The sequence below is a fragment of the Melospiza georgiana genome, chromosome 2 (assembly GCF_028018845.1).
Source record: "Melospiza georgiana isolate bMelGeo1 chromosome 2, bMelGeo1.pri, whole genome shotgun sequence".
Classification (NCBI taxonomy): Eukaryota; Metazoa; Chordata; class Aves; order Passeriformes; family Passerellidae; genus Melospiza; species Melospiza georgiana.
The window spans coordinates 71281976-71300261 of NC_080431.1; the positions used below are offsets into that span (position 1 = coordinate 71281976).

An 18286-nucleotide genomic window follows, 5' to 3' on the forward strand; every position below is an offset into this window, starting at 1 on the left:
GTATTTTCCACTTAAACTTACCTCTAAAAAATGTTCTGCTTGCTGTTCCCGATCCAATTTTCTAGATGTTGTGGTAATCAGACCTGTGAAAAAAACGATGATATTTGATTGTCAATATCATTGAAAAATATATATTTTTATCAACCTGAATACAAATTAATTTTTAAAACAGTCAAAGGGGAAAAAATCTATTTGAAGCTATATCAGACACAGATCTCTTGACAGCTGTCAAGCATTTTATTTCTCAGCCCAACCATTATCACTTTCTGACCAGCAATGAATCTTTTAAAAAAAATGCTGTGAGAAAAATAACTGAGAAACCGTCTATAGTTAACATGCTACATTTATTACAGTGAATGTAAAAAACTCACTAATGAATCACTATTTGTCTTATGATTAAGAGTTTCAATGAATCATTTGCATATGACTGAAATTCTTCTGTAAAAAACCTCATTAAAGATTTCAGAGTTCTCAAACAATTAATGGGATAGGATGCTGATTACTTCCACACCAAGAAAACTTGACAAAGAAGGTTATTTCTGTAATAATGGTTTCCATATATAATAATTCTAATATATTGAAAGTTTTGTTCTACAATTTTATCAGTTTGTTCCATGCTCAAACTGAGTCTTTAAAATAAAGTACCTTTTTACATGAGGATGATCAAGATATCTTTTTTAAGGCAATGTACTTCCATGACTGATTAAACTGTTGTGAGATTTATACCATGGAAAGAAAAGGAAACACTTCCAAATTCCCTTAAGAAAAGGGATGCATACCTTCTAGGAACATAGCTTAGTTTTTTATTTTGTTCTAACTAAGGATTTAAAGGGCAGATTTGGATTTTCCCTTGTACAAAACATTTCTTTGGATGGGAAAATGCATTATGTTCTTGTTGTTTGATAGACCAACTTTTCCTAGACATAAAGCTGATTTTGGAGACAACTGCATTGGGCTGACTTGTTCTCAAGAATTTGTCATCTTAAAGATTACCAAGGGAAACAAGAAAATAAATTCTTCCTGGATGAACTATTCTACTTATTGAATTAATCAGACCAGCCAAGCGTCTAAACACAAATCCATGATGACAATGAATCCTTAAAACACCCCATCAGCAACACCTGCATAAGACTTCTAGTCCCAGAAGTCTTCTAGAGCTACAGCTCCTCATATGCTATTACCTTCTCCTTGGAGAAATCCATTTACCTATTTTGGTGAGAAGGGGAGAAATATTACTTGGAAGTAATGGGATGAAATGAACAAAGGGAAGTGCACTCTGCCTCCAGGATTTCAGGCTCGTTACAAGATACATCAGACCACAGAAGTGACACCCAAGGGGAGGTCACAGAAATTAAGAGTGGATCATTATAATTATGTGGAAGAAGCTGGTGCTGGCAAAAAGCTGAAAAAACAAAACTGGTATTGCCTGCACCAAACAGTTGTAAGTATTCAAAACTGTTACACCATATGGGAGACATCTATCTACTCACTGCATCAGTTTAAACAGAAATGACAGCACAGATGATAAATTGGTGTCATTCTCACAAGATCCCCCCATGTCTAAAAAGACCTCAAAGACACAGGCAAGTAATTCCTAATTATGAAAGAAGTTCAACCCCAATAAATATAAAGATTTAAACTCTGAAATATCCCTATTCATCACATGCATGGCCACTATGGATATTTACCAAGCATAACCCAATCATAGTACAGAATATGATAATTTTTATATTATCTGCCACTTCCTTCATTCCTAATCTGCTATTGTGAACTCTACCTTACTTTATTCTTAAAAAAGAGATCTTTAGCTGTAAATAATAGAAGAGCCCTGTCCTCACCATCTTCTTCAGGCAGAGAAATTCACATTCCTTTTGAAGAGCAAGAGCTGACACTTGAAACTGAACATCATGAACTCTTAGTACTTGTCTTATAGTGGTAAAACTAAAACTACTACTACTGCTGCTCCTCACAAAACTACTGCTATCACAAAGGAGGTATCTGTGTTTAATGCAGAGCCTTTTTGACTGCAATAATTGTCAGAGTGTCTTCAGACCTGAATTTTCTTCCAAAAGAGATATATGAACACATAGCAAGTCTGTACAACAGAACTGCCAGTATTTTAAATGTAGCAGATCTCAGAGGATTATCACTCAGATTTAACAGCTGATCCTAAAGGGGGCAGGTAGCAGACCATCACCCTCAGTTCTGCAGACCTGACTGTGAAGCATGTTGATTGTGCGCCATCACAACGGCTTGTTTTTGCTTTAAAGGCAGCATACAACACCTATTCTGGGAAGTTTCATCAGGCTGCTAAATTAATGCCTAGAAATTATTTAATTACTGTTCCCATGTGTGTGCAGGTACAAGGCTTTAGTTTCCGCTCCTGTTCTCTGTCCCACCTGGCACCCACGATGGCCTCACTGCAGTGTCCTGGCTGCTCACTGTCACACACATTCCTGGCGTCAGGGACAGGTCACACTGTCACACACTACTGCTCAGAATATAACTACACATAAAATCAGGTCACAATTACTTGATGTTAATATTTATTGAATTATTGTAATGTCTCGGTACGGATGTGAATCTGGTTCTTTCACGCTACAAAACTGTATTTCAAGAAATTATGAAGAGTAATCATCAAAACTGAAAAAATAAATATGCCAGTTATGTCTAAGACTACCCACAGCTTTACCAGTCCAGTCTCAAAGAAATTAATTTCCTGGGTTTTATGAAAACCTTACTGTGTTCCACCCTCTTGTGTTCACTAGTTCATGCCACAGATACATAATAATAGCAATATTTAGCAGGATGTAGAACTTTATTTTTCAGACACTGGGGCAACTGAGAAAAACTTGCCTTTGCACAAGAGACAATATCCCAGTGTTACTCTTATCTAACTGCATTAAATTGTCATACTCTGTTATTAAAGGTATTATCTAAAGAAAATAACTCAGAGAAAAATAAACCTCAGGAAATTATGTTAGGCTGTGCTCCCTGCCTAATGTCACAAGGGGACAATGATAAAAAAATGACCCTTCCTTTTTTTCTTATCTTCAATATGTGCTGTAGCCCTTATGCACACCACCATATGGACAACCCTCCAAAGCCAGCTGGGAAATACAGCACACATTTATAAAAAATAGTCAAAACCATTAACAAGCTTCAGAAGTTGTTGCACACCTCTCAAACAGTTTTCCTCAAATATGCAGGGAAACATCATGGTCCTGCTAAGGGCAGGAGATATTTATATCTGTGATCTTTAAGAACATCCACAAAAGGGAAGAGGAAAATTGTATTCACTAGAGAAGTTATTTACAGTAACACCATCCACCAACAAACAAGGTTATGTCATTCTCCTCACAGAATTTCATACTTTTCTTTGATTTTGTGAGTTCAAATGTCTCTCTCTTCATCCTGGCACATTTGTTCCTCAGACCACATAAATAAGTTGTTTTGTGAAATTCCAAAACATTGTTTGACCAAATATTTCAGCTTTGAGACAACTTGCTATATGACACCCTGGAGATCTTACACAACTTGCTTTTCTATGACACCTTACACTTTTGCTGTTGGCGTATTTTTCCTCTCTTAATAAATAATAATTATTGTTCTGTTCCTGTTACAGAGTTTGGAAGTGCTGGAAGGTGAACACAACATGTCCCATAACACTGCAGGACACAGTCGCAAGTCCCAGCTGACACTGACAGGGGAACATTCTAGCAAAACCTCACTGGATAAGACACTTTACAGTGTCCCTGTAAAAGTAAATTCAGCATGTAGATGGAGAAGAAACAGCAATGTTCTTCATCTCATCACTTTAAAATGCGGATGGGGAAACCAGAGATGTAGGGTGGGTAAAAAAGCAGACTTGCCTTAGTGCTTAGATGCAGCTTTAGTGATACACAAGAAAGAACAGGAGCAACAAAGAAATTCTGAAAATTTAGCCAACACATCAGCCTATACAATCTTCAGCCAACGCATCATCTTACAAACCACCAGTTATAAGGGCTCAGATGTGTGATGGAGACATTTGAACACTCACCACTGATGCTTGGGGTAATGCTTTTAGCACACTGAGATGTGCTAAAGAAGGGAAAAGTTCAGTGAAAGATCAGACCCGCCCCGAGATACTCTGCACTTGCAATTAGTGAAGCCTGCACTTACTAGAGTGCAAATGAAGAAATGTAACTTATCAGCGAACATAGCTTGGGGTAGGTTTGATGTCATAGGAGTAATGCCAGGCACGTGTGTGGATGAATGCCCACGTGTGTCTGTATCATTGAATATGACATAAAACCAGGAATAGTTACAAATTCCACAGTATGACTAATGCTTTATAATTTTAAAAGATTTTTTTTTAGAATTCGATAAAAGTGAAGCATTTAATCCATGCTCTACATTCAGTTGGCTCTCATTTCCCAGAAGAGTGCTCACAGAAATAAAACCTCTGTGTGCCTGTGTGTGCTGAAGTAGCCAGGCAGTGCTATCCAAATACATACATATATACTGTATGTACAGTCAAATATTAGACTATGTATATGCATGTGTGTGACATTTTGCATCTACCCCAAAAGCTGAATATTAAAAGTTACCCTAAAATGCACATATTTACAGAGGAATATTTAGCTCTAAGGTTTACTGATGTTCATTCTTTCCATATATATGCATTATTTGAAGTATTTTTGTTGTAAACAAATAAATTAATTAATCCACATTTCTTGTGTGGACTTAGCCACGGAAGAAAAATTCACATAGGGCTGTAAAGTGCAAAGGCTATGAATGAGGAAATCTTGAAGCATTGGTGAGTTTGAACAGTATTACACAGACAGAAGCACTGCTCTGGGTTTGCTTCTTCTGATGCTTATTCTCTGCACATCCAGAACAGCCCATGGCTGTAGGTGTGATAGTAACTAAACTGACCCTTGACTTAGAAGAAATTCTCATATTTTTCAGAACTATGGCACTTAGAGACCAAAAATTAGTTTGCTACAGGCTATTTTTGGACAGAGATTGAATTTCCCTAATATGGCTGTGAAGCCAAGGAGAGTTCAATAGCCTTCTCCTTATGAAATTAAATTATTTTCATTCAACCTGTGGATGGATAACCTTACCTGAGCTGTTTCCTGAAGTACTGCATCAAAGATAACAGAATCTGGCATGGAGGGACAGCATATTTTACTGCTATCTCTGGAAGGGCTGCAAATTTTACAGTATCAGAAACATTTTTTTTTTTTAATGAAATTCTGAAGAACTCCTTTATTGATTTTTTCATTCTGAAACTTTGTTTAGGTGAAATATGAAAAAAATGTAGGACAGGTAATAAGCAGACTAAAGTAAAAGAAACCGAATAAATTTCAGTTTTAAGGGGAAGGCTGAGTGTCTTCACAGAGATAGGAAGCTCAGAAAGAAAGCAACATCATCCCTTTCCCTGGCAAAAGATTAATAGGATACATTTACTGCATGTTTTACTGTCCATTAATTTTTTTTCTTGCTCTGCATATTCATTAAAAAACATTTATTAAGAAAATACAAGTGGGGGTTGGATGGATTGGAAGTCTAATAGGGGACTCCAGGTTATTATTCAGGGTTTAAACACAAGCTCAGAACAGACTGCCCGGCTCCAAGTCACAGCAATAGATGCTTTACACCCTGGCCACTCATTGTGGAGTCAGGAGCTTTTCCTGGGACTTCCAGGCAGCACAGGACCATGTATGTCCCACGACACACACACACGGATGGTTTGGATGGATTAGCCGAGGTCTGATCTGGAAGATTTCCAGTCCCTAGATAATGAGGGACACTGTCGCCTCATTCAGACACTGATTCTCATTTTCAAAGAGAAAAATTTTGAAATGGAAACAGGAATATAAAATTAGACACCTTTCTCAATGGAGCTCTTGTTGCCTGTGAGATGCTCTGAGCATCCTGCAACCACTGCTCCTATCCTGTCACAGTCCAAAGTGGATGCGCTTCCCAGTTTGCCCTTCTCAAATACCGCAAGGAACAAGTATACAGAAAGAAAACCATGAGAAGATATCAAAAGAAACATTCCGTAGAGTTACCCTTGAAAGATCTGCTTGGAAAAATAATGCCTTGGGATTGCTTGCTGGAAGTGCAGCCCTTTTAACCCAACCAGTTAAACAGACAAAAGGAATAAGTAAAACAAACACTGTTTTTACAAAAATGTTCTATAAATTCAGTGGCTGGTTATACACGCTGCTCATTCACCAAAGCCCTAGGGCTGAATCGCAGAAATTCATATGGGAGTTTATGGGTTTACTAGAAATCTACAATATTTATTAACATTACACACAAAGGTATGAAACAGCATCTCCAAGCTTTTATGAACACAGAAGAGAGTACACAGCTGCTGAGAAATACAGCCATCAGTTGTCAGCTGTCCCACTACTCTTTGAAAGTAAATTTAAGTCTTTAGATGGATTAAAGGCAAAAAAAAAGAGCAGCCACAATAAATAGCATCAGGATTTTCACCATATATTCAGGAACGTAAAACAATTGCACATTCCTGACCATAGAAATGTCGAAATGAATAGCAATAACCAGGGTAATTCTATTATCCACAGGCAGCGAGAGGCATTGTAAACACTCTAACAGCACATTCATCTCCTGCAATAAATTAGGGATCGACAAAGCAAAATTGAATTTCCAAGATAAATGATAGAAAACGACGTACATTTTACTTGGAGATGTAAACAAACATATCATTTTATATAATTACACATGTAAACCTCTAATTTAGAAAGACTGTATTCTGATCTAAATGAATGATACTTCATTGAACAAGAAAGAGAACCCACCAGGCGAGCCTGTGCAATTACGTGGAGGACTGCTGCTTTATTGTTTTTCCTGAGGTGACAATGAAAGTGGAACGACCTTTCTGAAACAAGCTAGGTATAAAAAAATTATTGCTTTTTAAAAACAGTTACATTTTCTAGTGCGTGGTTATGCCTAAAAAAAAAAAAAAAAAGGAGAAGCTGAAGCAAAACCTTTTTGTTCTTCTTTCGTTGTCCCTTCTGTCTCTCGTTAAAGAGTTCCGTCAGCTTATTGCTGAAAATATCAAAACTCTGAACAAAATGCACAGCAAACATTCACTTCAATGAAGGTTTTGGATTCTGCTTTCCTTTAAAGGCAGATTCTGGCTTATTTTTTGTTCCTAGAATATGTTTAATGTGACAATATGGTGTGCCAGTCTGTTCTGCCTGTAAAACAGGGGGCTTTGAGGGACTCCCTTTCATTCTTTAAAACTCAGCCAGTGTGGTCCCAAGGAACTGCAGGCAAAGCCACTAATTTTCTAAATATTCTTCTCCTCTTGTGGAGTGGCCAGGTTTTCTGTTCTGTGTATTCTTCCTAAATGGTTACATGCACTCCTGACTGCTGAATACGCCGGTTTCCAGACTGCATTTATGAATAATTTGCACCCTCATTTTGATCAACTAAACAAGACAAGCTGCATTGGCTCTTTCTCACCTAATAAATTTGCTGTTACCTTTCCTGCATTACAGTTCCAACTTTCATCCCTCCTAAGCCTGATGGATGGAGAACACTGTGCTCCAGATGAAGTCTACACATCCACACTAAAGCAGCCTAACTACTGATTCCTGTGGATGCATCTAACAGGGAGCAGAAATCTCATATTAGTCCTCAAGGACACGGTTTAGTTGACTCCATTAATTAATTGCTACTCTTCAAACTCCCAGAGATCCTTTCTTTGGTTTTTGACTTTTTTCCTCCCTTCCTTTTTTTTTTTTTCTCCCAAACCCTCCAGTCTGGATGATGCCTTCCAACCATGGATGAGAGCAAAATCCCTCTTTTGATGCCAGCATCACTGAAGAAACCACCACGTAAGATCATTTGTCTAGCCAATGCTTGAGATAATCTGTTAACGTATGCCCTTCAGCATGCAAATTCTTTATTCAAGACTCATAATTTTTATTTCCTCCTCAGCCAGGCCCATATGCAATATCAATTCAACAATTCATCTCCGCGTCCTCGTGCCTCATAAATTCTGCAGTGCAACCGTATCAAATGCATTACTGAAGTCCACGTAGATGACACACAAAGTATTTCTTAGAACATCATTTATCTTATCCATGACATCAAGATAGGCCGATACGATTTACTTCTGGTAAACCCATGAGCACTTTTATCCCATTTTCTATTTATTTTCATGTTTTTAATTATACTGTCCTTCAAAATCCTTTTGAAAGCCTTGCAGTTGACAGAGGTCAGACAAATAGTTCTGTGACTGCAAGGCTTATTTCTTCACCCTGTCTTCCTGCTCTTTGCTGCTGACATTTTATTTGTTATCTCTCAGCAGCATGGCTTAAATCTCAAATTTTATAATACCCCTCAGTATTTACTTGCTACAGGAGTCATATTTAGGTGCCAACTCTTTCACATTTCTGGAGCAGAAATTACCATCATTATTCTTACTTGATATAAGAGTGATGGCAGTGAGTTGTGCTTCGCCAGGAAGAAGCCAAATCCAAACTCACTGTGGACATCAGGATAAGGTCTGCAAAGGTTGCTATGCCAAACCACAGTCACCACCTGACTGTGGTCACTTTGGACTGCAAATGGCTTCAGGCATCTCACAGTGATGTGCTTCTTGAACACAGGTGGGATGAAACCCAAAGTGCAACCCAAAATGCCTGCCCACTAAAATGATCCCTCAGGACCAACCCTTAACATTGCAAACACAGTCTGCAGTCCATAGCTGCAATATTTATATGGTAATATTCAACGTGCCCAAGCTGCACTGGCCCCTGTAGCACAACTGATGAGCAATTTCTCCGTGCTGTCAATTTTCGCCTGAGTCATCTTTGGGGCTGTGATGCTCTAGAACAACCGAGCAAATGCCCTTGAGGGACTGTCCCACAGGGGCTTAGCTCTTCTAAAACACTTCAGAGATAAGTTCAGGCTTTGTAGGATAAGAAGGTTTTCAAGTTCAAATGCTTTATTTAGGCTCAAACAAATATGTAAGAATAGAAATAGCAATCATATCTTCTTTTGCTTTCTTCCCTTCAGAAGCACAGTGCCACCTAAAAACCTAATTGCTAATATGATGCCTCAGCACAGATTCTAACATCTTCTTTGCATCGCTTCCATTTTCAGGCAGAAATTACAGAATTCTATTTGGGCTATAATTAGCATATCATTATTAGAGGCAAAAATAGCTATAAATATATCTAACTGGTGGCTAGCTTAGTAACCAGCACACATCATCATTAAACAATTTTCTTTAATTTTTTTGCGCACAAAGGCCTCATAAATCTGCAAAAGCAGCAGCTAAGCCTAACTAGACTCTGGATATAGCTTATGCTGATTAACTTCACTGCTTGCAGGAATGAAGACCTATAATATCTGCAGCAAGGGTGGTGGTGCTGGTGTCACTTTCAGTGGAAAGGAGCTATGCAAATATTCTGTACCTAGGACCTGGATCCATAATGACTTCTTGTTCGATCTCTTTTTTCTGGCATATTATAACAAAAGAAGGAAAAAAGAATAATGTAAGAGTCTCCAATGAATGCTTTTGTATAAGACATGCAGAGGTCACAGCATGATGAAGTTCTGGTATTTTCCCTTCTCAACAGTGGAGGAGGTGCGGAAGGTGCGCAGGGCACAGCTGCCACTTTCCCAAGTCTGCACACCCCCATTGCCTCTTAAACAGAAGTGATTCTGCATTTTTCCCTCAACCGAGCACTGCTCTCACCAACAGAAAAACAACACCAGCTTTTTCCCAAAATGTGTTAAAACAAAAGGTGCCAATCCCTCATGACCATCAATTGTCACCCGCTCAGTGAAGCACAATGGTGAGAGTGGTGCCCTGAGCTACCTGCAGATCCCCCAGGTCAAGTCAATCTCATCTTCATCTCTAATAAGAAAATGATTCATATGTGAGGTGATCTCGCTGAGGCAGAACACAGAGCTGTGGAAAGAAGCCTCACAGAAAAGATATACAGCCCTCTTTCATGACATGCAACTCCCACTCAGCACAGTCAAGATCTGCTGCCTTTCCCAAGGTGGTCTCTCCTGCCTGAGAAACATACTGAGACACCTCTGTTAGATTTCCAGCTCACCCTCTGTCTTGGTCTGTAACCTGGGACATTTTATGTCTCTGTGCTTCAGCTTTCCCTTCCATAAAACTGGGATAATGGGTATGTTTCTTTCTAAAGTGCCTTGTACTTTGAGGAAAAAAATTACTTCTTGTAAGATATTATTAACTAACAATATCATAAAGCTCAGTGCTAACAGCACTAAGCATTTTCTAAAATTTGCCTTTCTTTTGCTTGTCTGAGCACAGAGTTATAAACTGTTATCAAAGGCTAAAATACAATGTTAGGTGTGACCCCCACTTTGGTGGCTCAGCACATAACAAATAGCAAAAATGCACAGCAAAACTAGAACAGGGACAGTAGCTGCTTTTCTCTGTGAAGCCGGCCCAGTGCCCCAGCCTTGTGAAACAGCTCAGTCCTTTGAGTAAATCACAGAATCACAGAAATTCTAGGTTGGAAGAGACCTTTAAGATCATCGAGTCCAACCCATGTTCGAACACCTCAACTAGATCATGGCACCAAGTGCCACATCCAGTCTTTTTTTAAACTCTTCGAGGGATGGTGACTCCACCACCTCCCTGGGTAGATGATTCCAATATTTGACCACTCTTTCTGTAAAATACTTCCTCCTTAATTCTAGCCTGTATCTCCCTTGGCGCAGCTTGAGACTGTGTCCTCTTGTTCTGTCTGTTGTTGCCCAGAGAAAGAGACCGACCCCCAGCTCACCACAGCCACCCTTCAGGAAGTTGAAGAGAGTGATAAGGTCACCCCTGAGTCTCCTCTTCTCCAGGATAATCCAAGTTCCTTAGATGCCACCCTCTTGCACAGGCCTCTTTTAGAAATATGATGGGTATGAATGAAACAGGAATGGAAGCATGTATGCGTGAAAGCACTCAAAACCACAGTCAGGTTTAAAGGAGTGGTCTATACTGCTCACCAAGGAGATGTCTGGGGAACATGCTGATTACATCTGGGCACACTGCTAAGGTCCCAGCACTGACCTGTCAGCAGGAGATCTGTGGTTTGGTAACAGGAGGAGGACAACAAGGTTCCAGCACATCACCTATAATATCATGCTAAGAAAAGGACAGATGGTGGCCTTAAAGAGATCCAGGATGAGACAAAGACAGTCAGCAATGAGTTACAGAAGCAGAAATATGCCAAATTGCAATGCAAAGTCCTGTTAAGCCCTATATGTTTTGGAAGACCTGTTTAAAACAAGACCTGTTCAGTTCCTTTTAAGTCAAGAAGAACCCAAGAGACACAGTGAGGACTTCAATTTCCCACAAGAGTCATCATCGCCACAGCACTTGGATACCTACACCTTGGTGTGCAGAGTATGAGAAAACCAAGTTTCAGATCAAGTTAAATAAAATAAAATGGCCTTCTCCCTTCACAAGGTCTCACACTGAGTTTGCTACAATTAACTCTGACACTCTTATTTCAGCTAGTTTTAATCTAGGCAACTTCTCACTGAAATGGATGCCATGTTTAACTACCCTGCTGACCACAAGCTGAGGAGAACCATGAGGATAATACACACACCCATTGTGAAACCTATTCTGTGCTAGCCTATCATGACTCAAAAGCTGGTTGTTATTGCACTACTGGATACAAAGGCTCCAAGGCAGAGTGGGATGCTTGGTGTGCTCATTTGCATCTCATTACCCAGCATGCTCTTCCTCCTCAGTGCTATTTTCATAGTGGCATTGTTGTCCGAGCCCTGGGAACAAGTGAAAAGATTTGGTGACTTTGGATGCATGCAGTTCTTTTCTACTTGCTTTGCCCTCCCTTTATAATGAAAAGCTTTCCAAAGTGGTGAAAATGAATCGATTTTCCATTTTTAAGGCTGTATGGGTGTGGGTTTGTTTTTTTTTTCTTTTACTTTTTTTTATTTTGGGGGGTTTTTTTCCAGTAATTTAAGCTATCAGGAGCAAATCTTGAATAACAAATAAGATTACAGAAATGTGAGCCTAATGTTCCTCTCTACAATGCACTCAAGCATGAAGGTTTTGATCGAAGAGTAAGAAATGAGATTTAACTTCCTTCTGATTTAAGTTTCATTTGTACAAAGAACCTGTTTCAGCAAAATGTGATTGCAAGCTCATTATTCAGCGAAGGGCAAATATCTTCAATCGCAATCTAGTGCGATCAGCAGCTTTTTCTGTGTTACAAGCCTCAGTGAAGAGAACTGAACATACTGGCTTCTGTCATTGTCTACATCTGACTGTGATGATTTCACCCTGTCCAATTCATTTCAAAAGCTGTAGCTTCCAATTAAATGTATAAGTTGTCAGCCAGAGTAAGTGTCTATCATTTGAGCCAGATCAGTTTTGGTTTCTGGCAGTTTCACTGCATCAAAGGGTTGATTTACGATCAGTTACATTTTTTTTATTCAGTACTGAAGGGAGTAAAACTGCCTCAAACATGGGACTCAAAACAACACTGAGTTACCTGTTTTCCATAGTTTTCAGTATGTTTTAACGAGTTGGAAATAAAACTTCATTCCTCAGTGACTTGATAGTTTGAACATGCACTTAAAAATAATTAAAAAAAAAAATAAACTCCAGGCAAATATAAGAATCTTAAAATCATGTTCTTTAACAACATCTAGCACACAAAGATTACATTGTACTCTATAACTGTCAACAAATTCAGCACCAAAAGCTTGGGTGAGGCATGAGGTTAGCCCCTTCTCAAGTTAAAAAGACTTCTCCCATTTTACAGATAAGGGATCTTAGCTATAAAAGTAGAACTATGTGTTGAAGACTGGTGCTGTGCATAGCAGAGGCACATTTAAAACACTTCAGTCTCTCAGGTTCATGTTTTAAGAATCTGAGGAATTTTGAGAGTCCTTTTTGAGGTAAAAAATGGGTAAATGTAGGTAAAAATACTGCAAAAATACTTAAGTCTCTATGCAAGGAAAAACTAGGAGTTTTGGGGGTTTTAAGGTTAAGACTCAGTACCTCCTTAAAATATGCAGAGCATTTGCTCTTTGGGATCCTTGTGGCAGGAGGCTGAGTGGCATTTCACAGCAGGATCCCGTGATGATGCTTTGAAGTGTTTGTGCTGTATAACCCTTGATGAATCAATTAGGTCTCCTCATTCACCCAAATTATTCTTTTTACATGCAGTATTGTTTTTACAGCAATAGCACAGCCCTAAATCTAAAAACTGGTCCTGTAGGATCCAAAAGGATCAGGTTGTAACTACTATAGGTGGTGGCTGGTGAAATTGAAACACCCAGAAGTAAAAGGTAGATGGATCAGGTTTTAAAAACATTTAAGATATATTAAAATCTTAAATCACTATCAGGTAGCTTCTTAACAGCCTGCATCTACTGAGGCACCCTGAGCTAAGAGCCACTGTGTGGGGAATCAGGGAGACATGGCAGGAGTTGGGAACAGGGACTGGAGACTGTGTGGCAGGTGGGATGGGGCTACATCAGAGTCAGGACACGCACAGATCTACTCCCAGGAACTAAACCACCCACACTAAACTAAACACCCACTACTCCCAGATCTACTCCCAGGAACTAAACCCCACTGTTTCCAAAAGGGCCATGATGTCTGGTAACAGTGACAGACAGCTCAGTGAACTGCTGAGGACCTGGACAATCCTACTTAAAGAGTGGTGATGGTGGTCCAATACCAGGGGTGCAGAGAGCTACAGTGGCCTTTGCTCTTCCAGAAGAAATGCTTGCATGAGCAAACAGAAATGATTCAAGGTAGCCACAGTACAAAGCAGCAAAATAATGAACAAGAGTTCATTAAAAAGTGAAATGAGCACACGGTTAATTAAAAGTTCACTAAGACACTCAATGCCCCAAATTAGTTTTGTTTTGTCAGTTAAAGTTAAGTGAGATTAAAGACATTTTTAGTACATGGATTTTACCAAGAGTCAGTAATATTTCTGCAGCCACACCACCAAAACCTCTCTCAAAGCCATGTCCAGCACAGGTGCCTTGGAACAGAACAGGATCCTGCTTAATCAGGACATGCAGGACTCACTGTACCTGCGTCCTATCCAGCTGACAAACATCCTTGTACAGTCAAAGCAGAGAAGCAGGCACCTATTAAGCATGATTTATATGGGGTTTTTAGATATTCAAGCTAAGAAGAGATAAAATGTAGTTTAGAGGTATCTCTCTCCAGTCACTATAAAGGCATTTTACAGATGGTGCAGATCCCTACAGTTTGGGAGGGGGAGTCACAGCCTTTGTGTCCTAAGAAAAAGCCCCATGAGGCAGATGAGGGAGGCAAAATGGGATTGTCTCTTACCCCTGCAGGTCCTACTGGATTTGGGGCCACAGCCCCAGAAAGAGCAGCCCCGGGAAGCTGTGAAGCAGCTCTCACCTCCTGCTTTAGGCTACATCACTCTCTTTCCCATCACTGATATTTCTCCAGGAGCGTGTGCTGGCTGGCCCCTGCCTGTCCCTGTGCAGGAAGGGACGTCTCCCGTGCCGTGGCTCAGATGGCTCCTTCATCCCCCAGCCACTGGAGTTCAAGGAGGGAAGATAGCACCTGCGACCCCTATTTCTGCTGCAGCCATAAATTCAACTTTCCATTAAATTTTTATTTCTAGGTCAAGACAAGAATGATAGATTAAAAACAAAAATAGCTGAGCATTCAGTATGGAAGCTGCTGCAGCACAGCACTTCAAGCCTGCCAGAGCCCAGACAGCCTCCAAGTATGCCAGTTATTGATTTTTGTACCAAAACATTTACACTGGCACAACCCCCAGTGAGTGCAATTATATGGGTATAAAGGTGCTTTATACTAGCATAGATTATGAGATAAACAAGCCCATTTATACTGCTGTAACTGCATTCACTTCTGGGTATTTGTACTGCTTTAATGATACCAGTGTAGTTAAAGCAAACTTGTGTCTACAGACAAGCCGTCACCCTGATGGTAATTAACACGGGCATTTCCAGCCACCCTCAGCAGCTGAGGTTAGTGTTGGAAATAGCAACTGACCCAGAACAATTTGCAACAGCCTCAGAAGCCTCTATAAAATAGCTCCACCTTCAATTGCTTTTTCCACATTTGCGGGAAGGATGTTTATTGTGCCCTTTCTACCAGGCAGCCCCAAAAGCTAAAAGTTGCTTGTGGCCACTTTTCTCTTGCAGCTGGCCAGCAAAACAAAACAAAAAAATAATCAATTCACCCAGTGACATTCTGCTGTGAAAGAGCGAAGGCAGCACAAAAACGCTGATAGAAGTGGTGGTTAACCCTGTGCTACCCTCGTTGTTCCTTATTCAGCAGCCCCGGGTGCTGGAGCAGGGGGAAAAGGGGCTCTGCCATCTGTTGCAGGGCTGACATCAGCCCTGTTTGCTCAGGCACTGCTCCTCGGGGCTGTGTTTGCATCATTAATCAGCAGCAGCCCTGCGCTGGCCCATTCAGCAGCGCCTCACTCGGCTGTCAGCTCTGGAGAACCTCGCTGCAGAGAGGAGCTGCCAAAGTGCCCGGCCTCGCTCACAGACAGCCTTGGATATACACCAAGATTGCTTTGGACAGAGTATTTGTCAACTCATCCTGGGAGAAAGCGAGCCCTGCACAGTACACAACTTGACAAAGGGAGGAAAAACAATCCCAGAAAACCACCCCCATCTCCCATATACACTCTCCACAAGTTAAACTTCAAGCCACAGAAAACCACATTGCTCTTTCCCTGAAACCAGGCTTGCCAAGAGGCTGCTTAACCCATCAAAGTGATAATGGACACACATCACTTAATTTTTTCCCCCTGAACAGTACCAGCACAGTCTCACAGGAAACAACAAGAAATTCCTTCAAAAAAATAAAAGGAGATTTAATAAAAAAATGGGCTGCCAATGCAGACAGGGAGCAATGTTTCCATAGGAAACACTGGGGAACAGAGGCACAGAGGGGCTTACTGATTTCCTTAAGGTCAAACACATAGAAATGCACAAGCAAGGAAAGACTGAAGCACTAGCTACAAATACTGCAGCAGCACAGACATCAACTAGACACACAGATCCCCCATTTCCAATTATCTTCTATTTTCCCAAATGTCTGAGTGGGGCATGCAATACCAGCATAAACATAGGGCATAAACATGGAAAATGCTGAACAGAATTGCCATATATTGAACAGGTTTCTGGAAATACCCAAATGTCTGTAAGGAGGTGTTTCGCGTTCTTTTCTTGGGGAAGAAGAGGGGAACACAAAGAGAAATTTCTTTTACAGGCTTAGGCAGCAGATCTGTTTGAAAAATTAGTAATTATTTAAACATAAAACATCAGATGAGAGTCATCTTGAGACTAAGATACTTGAATTTAGGTGTTGGCAAGTGATTCAGAGAGCTCATCAGTGTGTGTTCAACTTGGTTTCCTACACAGAAGCATCTGTGGCTTTGGGTACATGGTGCTCCTAGCCATAGCACCCTCTGGACTTCTCATTTAGTACTCCATGCCCACATCCAGAGCACTTTTATTCCAGTCTGAAGGATGGAAAGAAAATGTTATGCTTCATACATGCTCCTGCAACACAGTGATGGGGACAAATCCTTTAAAGAACAATTTTGGCTCCTACTTTTAATTTAATTTTCATCTTATGTGGCTGTTTTCCAGACCCTACCTGGAATCAAGCTAATTCATACCTTCCTACACAGCTCAGCACTAGTGAGAGACTCTTTCCCAAGTGGTTTTGACAAAATTGAGCATCAAAGGAAGTACTTTTCTCACTTTCCAGCAGTTGTGAAGGCTTTTCTTTTTTGTTAAAAAAAACCCAACCAAAACCTACTCACACCTTTTCATTACAGTGTTTTTAATTTCAATATTTTTTCTCTAAAACTGGGCGTTTGGATTTGAGGATCCCACTGTGCTGTCTAACAGTCTCTCTTCCATGCCTTGATGCAATCCAAGTTCTCAGGAAATCTCAAAGAGACAAAACCTACTGTTCAGAGGAAGCTGTCTCAGTGGGTCGTGCATCCCAGAGGAGTGGAAGCTGTAGTAAAGGCATTTAGACTGCTTCTCAGAAAGAACAAAGAAGTATTTTATATGTTGATTTCTCACCCCCCAAAAATCAAACTTGTATTTTTTAATGGGAAAAGAAAACCACAAGAAAACCACTCAGTCTCTCCTTGCTTTATACAGTGATATATTGGACAATGCTCTCAGGCACATGGTGTGACTTTTGGGGGTGTCCTGTGCAGGGCTAGGAGCTGGATTTTGGTGACTCTTGTGGGTCACCAAATTCCAATTCAGGGTATTCTATGATTCTGTGATTCTGTATAATTTTGAGGCATGTCACCATGAAAATCCTCCTTACAGAAGTAGTTTCTTGGCTGGTAACATTTGGTTTCTATAGTACTATTATCCCCTGACAAACAGGTCCATCCTTGACAGACAAAGAAGCCAAGTTAGACTCCAACTAGCCCTTGAATGAGTGTGTGCTCAGGGCTGCAATCAGATGTATCTTTTTTCTTGCTTTTCTCAATACTCAGACACCAAGACAGCAGCTTCTGAGCACCAACAGCTCACTTCTTCTCTGTCCTCTTATCCTTAAGGAGGAAGCAAAGGGATCGTCCAAGGGTCTGCAAGAGGGCACTGTGTCTCCATTCTTGCTCCACACTGCCCTTTCCACAGAAATGAAGCCACCAGAATATACAAGGGGAGTTGTGGAGTTGTGTAAGGGGAGTTGTTTGATAGCTCTGCATTAAAACTTCCAAGGGTGAAAAAAATCACACTCAGTAATTTCATGAGACCTACATCATGGCAGCACCATTCTGTCACAGGAACAATATTAATATTTCAGTTGGTATGATTCCAAACACCCCAGAGAACGAAAGCCATCTTGTCTGGTTTTGGCTAAGTAAATCTGGGTGTCCTGCCTAAGCCTGGAATCCAGATTTCTGCTGTAAAACTCACAGAAGGGCCTGCTGGGCAATGTGGACTGCCTCCCTCTCCAGTACCTACAGATCAGCCTGCATGCCTGGCGTAGCACAGAAGCCTAATTCTGAAAAAAATGACACTAATTAAATAAGAGGAGACTGAGGGGTGACCTGGTGGCAGTCTACAGCCTCCTCACCAGGGGAAGCAAAAGACAGGCACTGATCTCTCCTCTCTGGTGACGAATGGCAGGACCCAAGGGAATGGCCTGAAGCTGTGTCAGGGGAGGTTTGGGTTGGATATCAGGAAAAGGTTCTTCACCCAGAGGGTGCTTGGGCACTGGAACAGCTCCCCA

General features: G+C 40.5%; 1 protein-coding gene across 7 annotated transcripts in view; it reads right to left on the reverse strand.

Annotated features, from left to right (window-relative positions):
• FAT3 (FAT atypical cadherin 3) overlaps window positions 1-18286 on the reverse strand; it is a 399748-nt gene that overhangs the window by 135048 nt on the left and 246414 nt on the right. For all 7 annotated transcript variants that reach the window (XM_058019289.1, XM_058019288.1, XM_058019293.1 and 4 more), the window contains exon 4: window positions 22-83. In XM_058019289.1, the coding sequence (XP_057875272.1) occupies window positions 22-83 (62 nt within the window). The remainder of the gene's footprint in view (window positions 1-21; window positions 84-18286) is intronic.